At 42.8% G+C, this 16,710-nt stretch overlaps 1 protein-coding gene across 5 annotated transcripts; it reads left to right on the top strand.

Annotated features, from left to right (window-relative positions):
* The first annotated feature begins 488 nt into the window (after positions 1-488).
* Positions 489-11,401, top strand: ATMIN (ATM interactor). Of its 5 annotated transcripts, XM_059667314.1 has the most exons (6): positions 726-860; positions 2,827-3,076; positions 4,550-4,783; positions 5,912-6,037; positions 6,809-7,008; positions 7,767-11,401. In XM_059667314.1, exons 5-6 carry the CDS (start codon positions 6,815-6,817, stop codon positions 9,577-9,579), a joined length of 2,007 nt encoding a protein of 668 aa, XP_059523297.1. In that variant the 5' UTR covers positions 726-860; positions 2,827-3,076; positions 4,550-4,783; positions 5,912-6,037; positions 6,809-6,814; the 3' UTR covers positions 9,580-11,401. The 5 variants fall into 5 exon arrangements, with proteins under 5 accessions (XP_059523296.1, XP_059523300.1, XP_059523297.1 ...); XM_059667317.1 differs by lacking the exon at positions 2,827-3,076 and having other exon boundaries at positions 722-860; XM_059667315.1 differs by lacking the exon at positions 726-860 and having other exon boundaries at positions 2,827-3,087.
* Positions 11,402-16,710: the final 5,309 nt, after the last annotated feature.

Raw genomic sequence — 16,710 nt, 5'->3', positions numbered from 1 at the left:
AATTATAACAATCGTTTGTATAATGTGACCTAGGATTAATTAGTTACTTCTCTGCAAAACGGAGGAAAACTTATAGTACTTACCCGCTATGGCTGTTTTGAGGACACTAACAAGACACTAAATGACAAATGCATTCTCCAGTGTCTGGCACATGGTAAACTAAATAAAGCACAGCTGTAATTAACATAATGTCGCCTGTGCTGCTGGTGAACATTGGAGTTATTTCTAATCTTTGGGAAGTAAAACTTCTGAACGCATCACTTTTTCTTCTCCAATTATTGCCTGATGTCAAGTTACTTGGAAGCACAACCAACACCTTCTACCTGTTCATAGGCATCCCAGTGACGTTTTGCAACCCTCCTGCCTCACCTGGCAGCAGCTCCCCGCTGACGTACACTTCAGTACCTGCAGGGGGCGCCGCGTCCAGCCCAACCTGACCGGATGCTAATGAGCCTGGAGGCCCCGCCCTCTGCCGGAAGTGCAGTGTTAAGAGGCGGGGCCTGCGAGCTGGGCCCGACTGCTGTGCGGGAGCCATGGCGGCCTCTGAGGCGGCGGCGGCGGGACCCGCGGCTCTGGCCTCGGGCGCCCCGGCTGTCCCAGCGGCCGCGAGGGGAGCCGCCGCCGCCTCGGGCTTGTGGGGACCCCCCGGACGGCTGAGGGGCAGCCGGCCTCGGCCCGCGGCGGCGAGGCAGCAGCCCGTGGGTCCGGCGCCGCCGGCCGGGGAGCTGATCCAGCCGTCGGTGAGCGAGCTGTCCCGGGCCGTGCGGACCAACATCCTGTGCACTGTGCGCGGGTGCGGCAAGATCCTGCCCAACAGCCCCGCGCTCAACATGCACCTGGTCAAGAGCCACCGCCTGCAGGTGAGCCCGCCGCCGACGGCGCCTCCTCAGGCCTGGCGCCGACCAAGCGCCTCGCTCGGGGGCGTGGGCGCGGGTCCTGCTCCCGGCGCGGCGCGGCGCGGGGTCTGGACAGCGCCGTGAGCCCAGCCTCCGCCGGCCTGCATCAGAAGGGGCTTCCGAGTCCATAGAACGGGCCAAACCGGGGAGGGCGTCCCGGCCGGGGAGGAGGGAGCGAGGAAGCGGGAACGCGTAATAATAGGAAAACACTGTGTCATGCCGCTCGGACCAGCCGGGACTACCGGCCTCTAACTTCGCGGCCCGGGCGTGGATCTTGGTAGTTCTCCCCGCAACTTCGAGAGGTACGGACCTACCGTCCTCATTGCATTGATGAGAAACAGGTTACGGGGCTGAGGAGCGCCGGGATTTAAACCTGCTCTCTGGTTCTGAAGCCCGTGTGCTTTCCACCACGCCCACAATTCCTCCGTCGGGCCTTGGTCCTGCCTGGTGGGCAGAGGGAGCTGGCTGCAGACCTGGCCGGGCCTGACCCGTGGGCAGAGGGAGCTGGCTGCAGACATGGCCGGGTCCTGCCCGTGGGCAGAGGGAGCTGGCTGCAGACATGGCCGGGTCCTGCCCCGTGGGCAGAGGGAGCTGGCTGCAGACCTGGCCGGGCCTTACCCGTGGGCAGAGGGAGCTGGCTGCAGACCTGGCCGGGTCCTGCCCGTGGGCAGAGGGAGCTGGCTGCAGACATGGCCGGGTCCTGCCCGTGGGCAGAGGGAGCTGGCTGCAGACCTGGCCGGGTCCTGCCCCGTGGGCAGAGGGAGCTGGCTGCAGACCTGGCCGGGCCTTACCCGTGGGCAGAGGGAGCTGGCTGCAGACCTGGCCGGGTCCTGCCCGTGGGCAGAGGGAGCTGGCTGCAGACATGGCCGGGTCCTGCCCGTGGGCAGAGGGAGCTGGCTGCAGACCTGGCCGGGTCCTGCCCCGTGGGCAGAGGGAGCTGGCTGCAGACCTGGCCGGGCCTTACCCGTGGGCAGAGGGAGCTGGCTGCAGACCTGGCCGGGCCTTACCCGTGGACAGAGGGAGCTGGCTGCAGACATGGCTGGGTCCTGCCCCGTGGGCAGAGGGAGGTGGCTGCAGACATGGCCGGGTCCTGCCCCGTGGGCAGAGGGAGCTGGCTGCAGACCTGGCTGAGCGCCGGCAGTGACAAGTTTCTATGTCGGTAAAATCAGCGCAGGAATGAGACCTAAGGGAAATCTCTCCCGTGAGCACGGTGTAATAATAGTCTGAACATCCCTTCCCCCTTATATAAAATAGGGCGGTGATTTTCAGCCTTTAATGCACATCTGCGGAAGGCTTGTTAAAGATCCAGATGTTCAGTCCCACCCAGACCTATTAAATCATAATTTCCCAGTCATTATCGTTGGAGGTTTCCTTCCACCACTTAGAGCCCTTCCTAGCCAACAGTGACATAATGTGAAACCCGAAGTCACTGAAAGCAGTCTTGTGAGTATGTAGCTTCTGACGGTCTGAATTGGTTAAGGAGAAAGCTTAAATTACCTGGCATGTTGCATGCTTCTCCGTGGAGACGTCCTTAGAATCGGGCTTCTGATAAGAATGTAACAGCAGAAAGTCTAATAGCTATGGCAGATGTGTTGCCCATAAAGAGAGATCTGTTAATGGGCACCAACTGAACAGAAATGCAACTAACTGCCTCCCCGTAGGAGGACTAGGAGCCCCACACAGGAAATGTGCATGGAGGGGTTCCGAGGGAGACCCTGCCCGTGGGGCTGTAATTCTCCGCAGAGGAGTTTGGGGTTTCCTCCAGAACACAGGCGAAGTAACTCGGGGAATGGGCTTCTCTTTCCTGCTAACTTTTAACTATATCCTTCCTTTTTTTAACCGTATTTATTTTCCTTAACCGTATTTTAACTTGAGTGGGTGAATATACATTTGTAGGAATTCCGCAGCCTAATCCCTTGGTTCTCTTTAGCTCATGTGCAATCGCCATCACCCACCTTCATCCCATAGCTAAGGCCGACATTACATCTCTGCGCACAAATGAAGCTGCCTGTCTAACGAGGACCGTCCTTGTGTGGGCTGAACATCACTGTAGGAAGCACGTCTTACCACTTTATATTGTTCTTTTCTTTGGAATTGCTGTCTGGAGCTCTACATCTCTCAAGGCTTTATGAAGCATCTGTTTAGCATGAAGATAGCACTTACTCTCCAGGATTTTGATAGTATGTATACAGTAGGTTTATTTCTAATTATGTTTTTAAAATATGTAAAGTTCAGAATTCTGAAGATACCAATACAGAAAATATAATAGGCCTGAGGAGGAGGAATATGTGTAAGGAAAATAGAAACTGTGACAGATCTTTACTGGGACTTCAGCCTTTCAGAGTATGCATATCCTCGCTTAGAACATGTGTAATGTCATTCTTCAGTTCTAGTCAGATTCATTTTTCAGGTTTTTCTGAAGACGGCACTCAAGATCCCTTTCTAAACTAAAAATGTTGAACAATGAAAATGGGCTTTTCTGAGTTTCCTTCCAAAGTCACTAGGGAGACCTGTTTCAGTAGGAATTAAAGAAACCGCATTGAGAACCATCATTGGTTTTTTCTTGTCAAACAGGCTCACTTTCCTGAACCTCCCTTTCCTGCCTTTCTAACCATGGTACACAGCAGCCTCTGAGCATCTGATGTCTTGGTGGAAGGGGAGGAGGTCCACTTTCTTTAATGAAAGTGACCTATGTGACAAAATAACCATATCCATATGGTAATGCCTCGGTGTGGCAAGTCTGTATTCTTAGTCTGGATCCGGAATAGAGGCTCTTGAATTCAAACATTACTTTTGACACTTGATTGTTCTCAAAGTATTGGAAGGAGGAGGCCTGGTAAGGGCTGACCGGGAGTTCCCCATGGTTTTAAAAGCAGTCTGTGTTTAAACCAGACTCCACTACCAGTCAGTTTCTGTTCTGAAGCTAATCTTGAGTATATATTTGGTTGGCACATTTGCATAACATTCAGTGGAAATTTTCCCTTTCATTCTCTTGGTTACAGCTACTTGCATATTTCTAGTTCCTCTCCTAATTTTTATTTTTTCAAATTATGATAATTTTATTCCTTTCCCTGTTAGTTGCTATAAGGTTCCAATTCTATTCTAATCTTTCTTCATAGGATACCCTGCCCCTAACCAAATATTCCTTAACATAAATGATTAACAAACCCTTCTGAAAGATGATGGATAACAGTGGGATTGTAAGGTAAAGGGTACATGCTGCATTTTGGTTTTATGTGGGTTCTTCAGATATATGTCTATATTTCATATCCTATAAGAAAATATGGAGATATCCTAGTTCAGCCTTGCCTAGGGAGGATCCATATAGAAATGAAAGCTGGTGATTCAGGGAAAGGAATAGTAGGGGTAAATGGGCATTTCTTGTTTGTTAGAAATTCTTTTATTCATTGTGTTTGAAAGCAGTGAAAAGGACAGGAGGACCCTTACAGAACCTTTAATCTAGCAACATTTATATTTTTAAAACATGGCTTAGAGGCCTGGCTGGTGTGGTTCAGTGGTTGACCCAGGAACCAAAAGGTCACTGGTTCGATTCCTGTTCAGGACACATGCCCGGGTTGTGGGCTTGATCCCCAGTAGGGGCGTGCAGGAGGCAGTCAATCAATGATTCTCTCTCATCATTTTTTTCCCATTAGAAAATATTCACATCAAAATTTCCTGAGATGTTAACAACTTGAGGTTTAGCAGCAAACTGACTCATACTCACACATTCTCTCCTTTGTCGCCTGAGAGACCCATGACTGATGATTCAGGTATCAACATGAAAGGGTTGTCGAGAACCGAAGTTTTGTTTGACAATCGAGACATTTTTTCATGAAAATTTGGTCAAGAACCGAATTGTTCAAGATGGGAGACATTCGAGAACTGAGGTTTGACTTTGAAAACTCCTAGCCCAAAAGTTAATCATATTTAATAATAAGGGGCTATTAAGGTTATGTATGAGTTAGTATATATAAAGTGCTTAGAATAGTGTCTAACACTAGTAAAAGCTTTGTTAGTACTGGCCTTTATAATAATTACTAAACTTCAAACATAGCATGCTTTATAAAAGTTGTGTCAACTAGCTTTAGCTACTTTAGGGGCAGTGTGATAATCAGGAGAAAGTCACAGTGCTTTTTATCAGGAAGGCCAACATCATGGTCAAGGGAGGCTTTTTCAGGAGTTCATACTAAGACGCTGGGCATGAGATAAAAGGGAAAGGAAGACTTTAGGATGATATAGAAATCTTGAGCCTTATAAACTGTAAATATACCACTTTGCAAATAGAGAAGATTGCTTCAAGTTGTTGACTTGAAGAACCTGTAGAAAATTTTTATGAGTTTTTAAGAGTTTATGTGCCCCAAACAGAAGACATGCCTAGAAGCAAAATCTCAACAGACTGTGGAAAATGTTTTCCAGAATGACAGTTTGCAGTTTCTTTTATACATTTGGAATTAAGGAGGGAAGTAAAGAAGATTACATGCAAGTGGGAGAATGTAAGGCAGGGAAATATTTACGATTGGATCTGAGGGATGAAAAAGTCGCATTTCACAGGGATGTTAACCTAGATGCACAAAAACAATGCACAGGGCTTGCAAAGGTAAACTTCTACTAGGGAAGTTATAGACCCGAGGCATGACTGTCCACCATGACCGGCCCAGTTAGGAATTTATAATCAGATCACCCTGGGAAATTACTTTGTTAGATTTGTTACAGAAGCCCTTTTTCATCCACAAAGGGAAGAGATTGTAAGTTTAGAATGGATAGTTTAAAGGAATAGATCGAATTTGAAACAACATGGTTTGAGCTATAGTTTATACATCATAAAGTTTACCTAATTTAAGTGAATAATTCACTTATTTTAGCATTGTGCAGCCATCACCACAATTCAGTTTAGAATATTTTCATCTCCCAAATAAGATCCCTTGTTCCCATCTTTAGTCACTCCTTGTTTTTACTCCCAGTCTGTTGTATTGATTTTTTGAAAATAATTATTTAAAGTAATTTTTCTTTTTCAGGATGGCATAGTAAATCCAACAATAAGAAAAGATTTGAAAACTGTACCAAAATTCTACTGTTGTCCAATTGAAGGATGTCCTAGAGGTCCTGAAAGGCCATTTTCTCAATTTTATCTCGTAAAACAGGTATTTTACTTATCTTAAGTATACTTCCCTGAGGATGAAATGCAAATGGTATAAACCTAGTGTGCATTCTAATTACTTACCAGACATAACGAGAATTGAGCAGAAAGTTGTGTGAGGATATCCACCCAAAAGTTTTCCAGTTGGAAAAGGTGAGTAAGGTATAATGCAAGTGAAGGACACGTGCCTTGTTCTGAAGGGAAAGATGTCCAGAAGTGGATTCAGAGAGAGAGAAGATGGCTAATTCAAAGAATGAGAACACGTGTACTTCGTATCTCTTATGTGAATCTGTGCCTCCAAGGTTAGACAAGCAAAGGCACAAAGGAAATGTTCTCCCAAAGGAGTAAGATAAGGCAGAATTCCAGAAACAGCTACCTTAAGGGGAGGGAGGGGGCCCAGCAACTGGGAAAGGAGGTGATTCAGGACTGCAAGAAATAGGCAGCTGAAATACTTCCCAGAGGGTTTGCTGGAGGAGGTCCTATAAAAAGTATTGCAAAGACTTTTTATTCTTCCTACAGCACTTATTTGTAGATCAGAACCTAAATGCTGGGTACTATGGATTGTTTCCAAAACTGTCTTCACACTTTTCACAAAGTAGAAGTGATAGGGAAAAGAGGCATATGATAAACTGCAGTTTGCCTGCTCCTACATTCTTTGATTTGGACTGCTATGTTTTATCGTGTAAAATCATTGTTAACTTGGGTATGTTGATGGTTTTTGAAATGTTTTGAGCAGTTGCAGTTTTTCATTCTGGTTCCTTTGTGTTCTTCCTAGCACTTTATGAAAATGCACGCTGAAAAGAAGCATAAATGTAGTAAGTGCAGCAATTCATACGGCACTAAATGGGACTTGAAAAGACATGCAGAGGATTGTGGCAAGACCTTCCAGTGCACATGTGGCTGTCCCTATGCAAGTAGAACTTCATTACAGTCCCACATCTACCGAACTGGCCATGAGATCCCTGCAGAGCACAGGTAAAGGGGAAGAAATGGTGGCCCAAAAGTCAGTAGCTGTGGGAAGAGTTTCAAATGAAACTTCCTGGAAAGCTCTTAGTGTAGGAAGAAAGGAGGAATAATGGAGAAAAGGTAAGACATGGAAGAAGGGAACTTGCAGAAAGGTAGCAGTACTAATAAAGGATCCATGTCTACTTAATCCGGTTGTTCTTCCTTATTCTTTCTGCCAACTTCTTCTGAGGGTACCTTAATATGAAACTATACTTCATTTTATTTATTTACTTTTTTTTTTTTATCCTTACTCAAGGATTTATTCATTAATTCCAGAGAGAAGAAGGGAGAGAGAGAAACATCAACTGGTTACCTCCCGTATGCACTCCGACTGGGGAGTGAACCCACTACCTAAGTATGTGCCCTGACTGGGAATCAAACCCTGCAACCTTTTCATATACAGGAAGACACTCCAACCAACTGAGCCATCCAGCCATGCCTGTACTTCATCTTAAAGGCCAGATTTATATTTGGGGTATAAGCTTCTTACTTGAGAAATGATAAAAGTTGCATTATTTAATCTGTTAGCATCCTTATGCTTACAAATCTAAGTTGAGTTCTAGTACTTAGAGCTGTATCTCCCCCACCCGCCCCCTTTCTCCTTCCCTTTTTGCATATTCCTGAACTTCTGCCTGCCATACAGCAGGCCCAGTTCTCAGAGAGGTGTAAAAGAAGGGATTTCTCTTCACTGGATTGATTCTGACCTCTTTTTACTCTGTCATTTTCAGGGATCCACCTGGTAAGAAAAGAAAAATGGAAAACTGCCTGCACAACCAGAAATTGTCCAATAAAACCATTGAATCCTTGAGCAACCAACCAACCCCAAGACCAGACACTCAAGAATTAGAAACTTCAGAAATAAAGCTAGTCGCTTCTTTTGAAGACTCTTGTGGCTCTAATGCCAGAAAACAGACTCTTACGACAGCACCAAAATATCCTCAGAAATTGCTTTTACCAAAGCCCAAAGTGGCTTTGGTTAAACTACCTATTATGCAGTTTTCTCCTATGCCTGTCTTTGTGCCTACAGCTGACTCCTCGGCCCAGCCTGTAGTGTTAGGTGTTGATCATCAGGGCTCTGCCTCCGGTGCTGTGCACTTACTGCCCTTGTCAGTAGGAACTCTGATTCTTGGCCTTGATTCAGAAGCCTGCTCTCTTAAGGAGAGCCTTCCTCTTTCAAAAATTATAAATCCTGTTACTGTTGAGCCAATTAGTACAGGTGTTCAAGTGAACTTAAGTAAAAATCCATCTAATCCTTCACAAGAACTAGGGAACGCATGTCAAAAGAACAGCATTTCTTCTATAAATGTACAGACAGATCTGTCTTACGCCACACAACACTTTATACCTTCTGCACAGTGGGTCAGCCCTGATTCCTCTGTATCGTCTTGTTCTCAAACTGATTTGACTTTTGGTTCTCAAGTTTCCCTTCCCATTAGTGTTCATACCCAAACATTTTTGCCCAGTTCTAAGGTAACTTCATCTATAGCTGCTCAGACTGATGCGTTTTTAGATGCTTCTTTCCAGGCAGGTGGAATCTCCAGAGAAACTCAAACCAGTGGAATGGGAAGTCCAACAAATGACCGAGTACAAATGGACCAAGCTGTAATGTGCGGAGACATTTTTGAGAGTGTCCATTCATCATACAGTATTTCTACAGACAATATTATAAGCAGCAGCTTAGTAGGAGAGACTGTTACTCATGGTTTGTTACCTCAGAACCACCCTAAGACTTTAAGTCAAGATATTGAGAAATCTGCACCAGTTATAAACTTCAGTGCACAGAACAGTATGCTTCCTTCACAGAACATGACAGATAATCAGACCCAAACTATAGATTTATTAAGTGATTTAGAAAACATTTTGTCTAGTAATCTGCCTGGTCAGACACTGGACAATCGTAGTCTTCTGTCTGACACAAACACTGGACCTGATACCCAGCTCCCATCTGGTCCAACCCAGAATCCTGCAATTGATTTTGATATCGAAGAGTTCTTTTCGGCCTCAAATATTCAAACTCAAACTGAAGAGAGTGGGCTTAGCAGCATGACCACTGAGCCAGTCTTAGAATCACTGGACATAGAGACCCAAACTGACTTCCTACTTGCAGACACCTCTGCCCAGCCCTACAGTTATAGGGGAAATTCTAATTTCTTAGGCCTTGAAATGTTTGACACACAGACACAGACAGATTTAAACTTCTTTTTAGACAGTAGCCCTCATCTGCCTCTGGGAAGTATTCTGAAACACTCCAGCTTTTCCATGAGTACTGATTCATCTGACACCGAGACCCAAACTGAAGGAATCTCTGCTGCTAAAAACATCTCTGCTCTAGAAAGCAAGGTTCAGTTAAATAGTACAGAAACACAGACCATGCATTCTGGCTTTGAAACCCTGGGGAGCTTGTTCTTCACCAGCAATGAAACTCAAACAGCAATGGATGACTTTCTTCTTGCTGATCTGGCCTGGAACACGATGGAATCTCAGCTCAGCTCTGTAGAAACCCAGACATGTGCAGAACCACACACGGTCTCCGACTTCTGAAAGTGAAGTCCATGTGTGGAACGGCATTTACAATTCCCTTGATTTAGAAAATGAAGAGTGGAGACAACAGTATTAACTCTATTGAATGTAGTTAATATGCAGTTGCTTCTGTTCTTTGAGGTTCTTTGCCTTTTGTACTTGTAAACATGAAATTTGTGTATAAATGTGAGTATTATAAAGTGAAGATGTTGACCTAAAAAGGATTGTATTGTGTTGACTACATTTGCCCTTTTACAGCTAGTCGTTCCATCTTAAAAAAAGGGCGGGGGGGGGGGGCAATTTCACACCTTTAAAACCCATCAAGTCATTTAGCTAAAGCCAAGCTTACCAGGTACTAGGGTACAGACTTTTCAAATCTCCAAAATAATTTAGTGAAAGTGTGACTTGCTTAAATCACACCTAAAATATTTTTGACGATGCTTGTTAGAAATTCCTTTTCCTGATAGTAATACCTAAAGAAATTTGATGCTGCACCATCAGGTTTAAACACCTATGCATAGATGGTTTGAGACTCCTACTGTCCGCAGCTTCAGCTGCGTTCACATCTATCTCTTCTTCATTGCAGACAAAAGAAAACTACATCTGCCTTTAGCTTTTCATGTCATTGTCATCCCTTCTCTACATGAACTACTATTGATACCAATGTAAGCGTACAGACATATTGTAAAATTACTGCTTAAGGTAGTAGTGGCAAGTACTTAGTGTAAATAGTGTTCCTTCTAGTCATGGAATCATGCCTATTAGCCCATACCGAGTGTACCCTATAAACATCCCCTCCCATTCTCTACAGTAGGCCAGGGCGGTGCTCAGAGCTGTTTGGCTCTTTGTCTAAGTGCACAGGCTGGATCTGAGTTGTGTCACTCTAAATATATATATATGACACTCCCCCTAAATTTCAATTCATAGCATTATCTTGAAAGAAGAATGCAATCAACAATTATATAAAAGTGACTCTTCATCCACCTCTCATCATTTCCTTGAATAAGGAAAGACATTGGTCTAGCAAAGATATTATTTGTGCCTTGAGGATAACAATTACATAATAAATCCAGCTTCTGCATTTTGTTGCTTCATTTGTTCAGAAAAGGTAATATTAGCCAGTCTTCAAAGAAAACTGTGTTGAAGACGGCTTCAATAATCCTCTATTTTGAGATGGGAGCATGGTCAAGGATGCTTTGGGGATTTTCTATATTTAGGAGATCCTGAATTCTTGATTGTTGGCCAACTTTCAGGCAAATAAAAATCAGTGCAGCCTTTCTAACTTCATGAAAAAAAATAAACAAATGCTCTGTTCCTTCTGTGACACATGCTTGTGCCGCTGAAGGTTAAATCCTCAAAATGAAACCTAAGGAGGGGACTAATAATTCATTAAGTTGTGTTGCTAATTCCTATTTCATAGAATTTTTGTTCGCTGTGGATAAAAAACATCCTGAGCTCCACCCGGTAGATAAAAGTTTGCTTTGGTCACAGTTGCCTATGAATATGGATTTCAAAACAAGCATAAGCCTTAATTAACATTTCATTGTTTTAGAATCATCACTGCCTTAATGTTCAAACACCTATTTAAGTCCTAGTAAAGGAGAAATGCATGTTTGTTTATGGCTTTTGTAAATATAAATGCAGTGATCTATGGCTTTAAATTTTTGTTTTGTTTCTGTGACAGTATTTGTTAATCCAGCCAATAGAGTTATTTATAGAAAATGGAGCATGTAATAGTTCATGTATAAGTAAGCACTGTTTCCCCAAAACCTTAGATACCTGACTTGTTCTAAGAATTATTTGTAAAAACTGAAATTCCGTGATTAAACAGAAGTAAGAATTCTCCCTTTTTTTCTGTGAATTCTTCGACCTACTCATAATGTGACTTACGTTGTTGCCTTACTTTTTCAAACTTGTCGTCTTCTGAAAGTCACATGATGAAATGATTGTGCTTAGTTATTTCATTATTTTACTTCTGATCATAAAAACATGCTAACAGTTTTCCTAATAGAAAATGAAAAGACACTCCATTTTAAAGTTCCTATTTTGATGTAAAGTTTTTATTTTGATAAAAACTATATACCTTATAAGTTTTTGGAAAATTTATTTTTACTTCAATTAATACATTTGCCAAATGTGACCATTTTATACTGTGATGACTTTTGTAAATAATGTGGTTCTGGCTTAAGAGCAAAAAAAGGGGGAGGTTAAAATATAAGTAGTTCTTTGGTCACTAATTTACAGGAAAATCAAATCACTGCTTCTATTTCCCTTGACATAAAGGAAATATAAAGGTAGAAAATTTTTGTAGATTTACCTGAACGATGCCATGGAAGATTTGAAGCTACTTTTTGGGAAGAAAATGTACCAGTGCCAATCTAGTTGTGAAGTTGTGTTATTTTATTTATAGTGGCAAGTGACAGGTTGATATTTACATGTCATCCTTTATGGCCTTAATTTATTTTTTAATCCTCACTGGAGGATATGGTTTTTTTCATTGATCCTAGAGGGAGGAAGAGAGAGAGAAAGAGAAGCATCAATTGGCTGCCTTATGCACACATGGGTATGTGCCCTGACTGGAACAGGAACCAAACCCACAGCCCTTCGGTGCTCGGGATGGCGCTCTAACCGCTGAGCACACAGGCCAAGGCCTATGCCTTAATTTTAGAGTGTCATTCTTAATTCCAGTAGAAAACTGCACTTCAAAGCCTGTCATCTAATATTGACTGTGAAGAGAACTTACAGTATTTTTAGATTAGTGCTTCTCAAACTTGTCCTCAGAAGGCTCAAGTAATTCAGGGGGCGTGGGTGGATTTGGGGATGAAGGCTTTGAAGTCCCAAGTATTGTGCAGTTTATTTCCCTTATATTTCACAGTATATGTGTGTGTGTTCTCATCTGAAGTGTGTTAAACTACCACCGATTGGATTTGACACCCAAAGAGGACAGGTCTATCTTTAGTTTATTCATAATCCAGCATCTAAAATACTTTGTTCAATGACATGAATTTTAATCCAGTTGCTAAAGCAAGATGTTGGCTATTATAATGTTTTTATGGCCTAGAAGATAGTCTGCTAAATACTATTGTTTTGCAATGTTTACATCCAAAGGATTAAGTCATGTGAACTGTTTTTATTAGCAGATACACTGATATATTGTTTACCTATCAAGAGAGGCAGACTAGAGAGCAAATGGAGAGGATTCTTAGTTTGTCAGGGTTCTAAAAAATTAATAAATGTGGGTACTACATTTAAAAATATGCATGTTTGACCCTGGTTGGTGTGCTCAGTAATTAAAGCCTTGGTCCGCACACCCAAGGGTCTCGTGTTCAATTCCCAGTCAAGGGCAGGTACCTGGGTTGCAGGTTGGAACCCCAGCCCCTGTTGGAGTATGTGCAGGAGGCAATCAATCAATGTGTCTCACATCTATGTTTCTTTCTTCCTCCCTCTCTCTCTTTCTCTCCCTCTTCCTCCCTCCCACTCTCTTTAAAAATCAATGGGAAAGCCCTAATCCATTTGGCTCAGCAGGTAGAGCGTCGGCCTGTGGACTGAAGGGTCCCGGGTTCGATCTTGGTCAAGGGCACATGCCTGGTTGTGGGCTTGATCCCCAGTAGAGGGTGTGCAAGAGGCAGCCGATCCATGATTCTCTCTCATGGATGTTTCTATCTCTCTCCCTCTCCTTTCCTATCTGAAATCAATAAAAGTATATATTTTTAAAAAATCCTCAAATGTCAAAAAAAATCAACGGGAAAAATATCCTTGGGTGAGGATTAACAATATATATATATATATATATGAAAGAAGCAAGTGCCCAAATGATGTGAATGAATAAAAGCATTTTCTATAATTCTTGAACTAGAAGAATACCAATATTCATTCAGTTCTTTCAACCAACTTTTCAAGAACTCCAAATTTTATCTTACTAATAAGTACATTTGTAATTTTATTCTAAATCCACAATTTCAAAATAGTGAAGGTTGGCAAACATAGGAAAAACTATTGCCAAGGCTCTTCCATTAATTGTTGATACTTTACTCTCAAGCAAGTTAATATTACAGAACACAAGGCTGGAAAAATAACAAAATTGAAACAAGTGATTCTCTTTTTTAGCTTATCAGTAAAATTTCAGAAAATGAAAAATTTTTTGAAAAAATGTATCTCCATGGCAACTGTGATTCTCAAAAGTATAAATGTTATCTCAATGTGAACAACAGACTTTTTTTCCCTAAAGGAGTGAGCTTAATAACATGGTATGTGTCAGTAAGACCTTGTTCCAGGCCTGGCATCTTCTTACTCCTTCTGCTTGCGGCTTTTTACTCTTTGCTTTCTGATGATCCACTGCGTTTTCCATGCCGCGGGTGAAATACTTGGTTTTATGATTGCATCTCAAACATATTGCTGCTTAGGGCTGAATTTGATACTGATCCCTCTCCTACTTTATCTCCTTTTTCCTGTGCTGTAACGAGAAATTTAGTGACTTCAGAAAATCTAGAGTTCATGCCGCAATAAAAATGTGGCAGAAGTCTGTGCATCTGAATTAACTTATCACAAAAGAATATTTACCCTTAAAATGCTCCTCAAAAACTTTTCCCTAATTAAAAAGTGAGCCTTCGAAAATTAAGATTTTATATTACACTTTTGAGAAACCATCCAAACTTTGGCAAGTTATGCTTTAGGAGTTATTTATATTGTCTATTTCAGTTCATGATAATAATTTTTGTTTAGCTAAACTGAAGTCTGGTACTATTAATGAATTGTAAGTTAGTGTCAATTTTTTCTCTTTTTCACCTTTTTTGGTTAAGATGTGGTATATTTTTAAACTACTTAAATCACTGTTCTCTAACAAGATATGTACCTGAGTAGTAGGTCTTCAGATTTACAGTTCTCTAAATAGCTACCATAATGACAAGTGTCTCTCTGACATTCCATTTACCTGAAATTACATTAGGGAAATCAGTCAAAAGGATTTGGGTAAATTGCCACAGAAATTGCATCTTCACAAGTGAAGAGTATCAGGACCAGTGGTATTTGTCCAGAATTAAATGTTTTATTCAGAGATTACAGTTTTCTTCACAGCAACATGCAGATTAAAACAAATGAAATTGCTAACAGCCCTTTCACATTGAGGACTTGGTTAATAGTCATAACCCTCCTGTGGTGCTGAAAATAAGACTAGTTTATAGAATATTTTCAAGTTCACTGTTTTTAAAAAAATATTTTATTGATTTCCAAGATGAAGGGGGAGAGAGAGATAGAAACAACAATGTGAGACAATCATTAAGCGGCCGCCTCCAGCTTGCTCCCTGTTGGGGATTGAGCCTGCAACCTGGGCATGTACCTTGACTGGGAATTGAACCGGGGACCTCTTGGTCTATGGGACAACGCTCAATCCACTGAGACACCACAGCCAGGCAACAGAGTGCTGGTATTTAGACTGGTGCAGGGAAAATTCAGGCAAAACAGGATGAAGCAAAGAACCAGGGGCTAAAGATGGCCCCTGGATTGATTAACAGGGTCCCAAGCAAAGAGCCTTAGTTCAACAAGTTACAAAGCTGAGCTGTGAGGACTATTAAAGATTGAAGATCCTTCAAGGTCCAAATAACAACTCGCCATGCCCATAGGCTTTCTATACAACTTTGAAGTCACTTATCCATTAAGGGAAATAACTGATCCAGCTATTCATATTTGATCTGATTAGTACATTCAGGAAAACCACAAATCTGTTGTTGTTTTACATACCTCATCATCCTCACCACAGGAATGACATTCTCCAGCCCTCCTTCCTGCCTTATGTGGTATTTTCCACCCAGTGCTCCAACTGTCCCCCACCTGGGAGACATATTGGACCCTCCAGACCGTACCTGGCCTGACTAAACGCAATCTCTCTGATTGGATTCCCCTTGGGTTACAGAAGAACTTGATCCCTGATGCACATGCATTCACTCAGGATAAAGAGATAACGCCCCAAAGGAGGTTTGAACTTTTAGAAACAACGATGCCTTGAAAACAAGTGGAATTGTTGTATTGTGTGACCAGCTAGCAGATTAGCCTGGGCAGCGAGAGCATAACCTTTAGTCTCTCATGGCTCCCAGTTAGCCTAGCACAGTGGTCGGCAAACTCATTAGTCAACAGAGCCAAATATCAACAGTACAACAATTGAAATTTCTTTTGAGAGCCAAATTTTTTAAACTTAAACTATATAGGTAGGTACATTGTTAACTTAATTAAGGTACTCCTAAGGCTTGGGAAGAGCCACACTCAAGGGGCCAAAGAGCCGAATGTGGCTCGCGAGCCACAGTTTGCCGACCATGGGCCTAGCAGACAGCAGAAAAGTGTCCTCTGTGGGACCAGCAACTGCCTTGGTCTGTCCTCTGTCATGGCCACAGGAGCCCCCCTGTTTCTTACTTCCCCACCTTGCTTCTCAGGAGCCCCTAAACTATAGCACCAAGTGGACCCAAGTCCAGACACCCCAAAAAGCCCCAGATGTGAGGCCACCAGCTGTGCAGCTTGGCCTGCTTGGCCAGCAGGGGCACCCACAGGGAGATGGGCTGGGCTTCTGTGGTCTCACTGGGTCCTGAGGCTCCTACACTTAGAGGGGGAGATTGAAAGCAAATTTGATTCTGGGTTCAAATCATTTTATAGCATGATCTTTGAAGTGCAGGCAAATTCCATCATAGAGGCAAAGTCCAGAATGAAAAGAGAGTAAAGCTAAAAATTAGGGGAAGTCTCCCTAAGTAGCTAAAGTCCTATGTACTTGTCCAAATGTATGTAGCCAGGTCTAGAATCAGAATAGATTTAAAATCTCCCCCTTGCCCTTCAAACATGTCAGCCCCTCATCTCTCTGTCAGGTTGACATTCTGTCTGTTCAACATCTCCTGCCCCTCTGGCCCTTCCTTTGCCTCACCTAGACTCTCAGCAGCACTCCCAGACCTCAACCCAGCCTCACCCAATAGGTGACCTCAGGCCCTGTGTCGGACGCTACCACAATTCTGCTTTGTGATTTTTAAATTTACAAGAAAAATGGGAGTTTTGTAACGTTTAACTCATGAGACATCCAAAAATAATAGACTGAGGGATGAAACACAGAGCTCTTCATGCTTGGTTTGGAAAGGACTAAAGGAACCAAAACCTATTGAGATCATCTCCTTGAGATAG

Source organism: Myotis daubentonii, chromosome 15, assembly GCF_963259705.1.
Source record: "Myotis daubentonii chromosome 15, mMyoDau2.1, whole genome shotgun sequence".
NCBI lineage: Eukaryota > Metazoa > Chordata > Mammalia > Chiroptera > Vespertilionidae > Myotis > Myotis daubentonii.
Note: the sequence above shows the minus strand (reverse complement) of the source record. Positions and strands in the feature narration are given on the sequence as shown.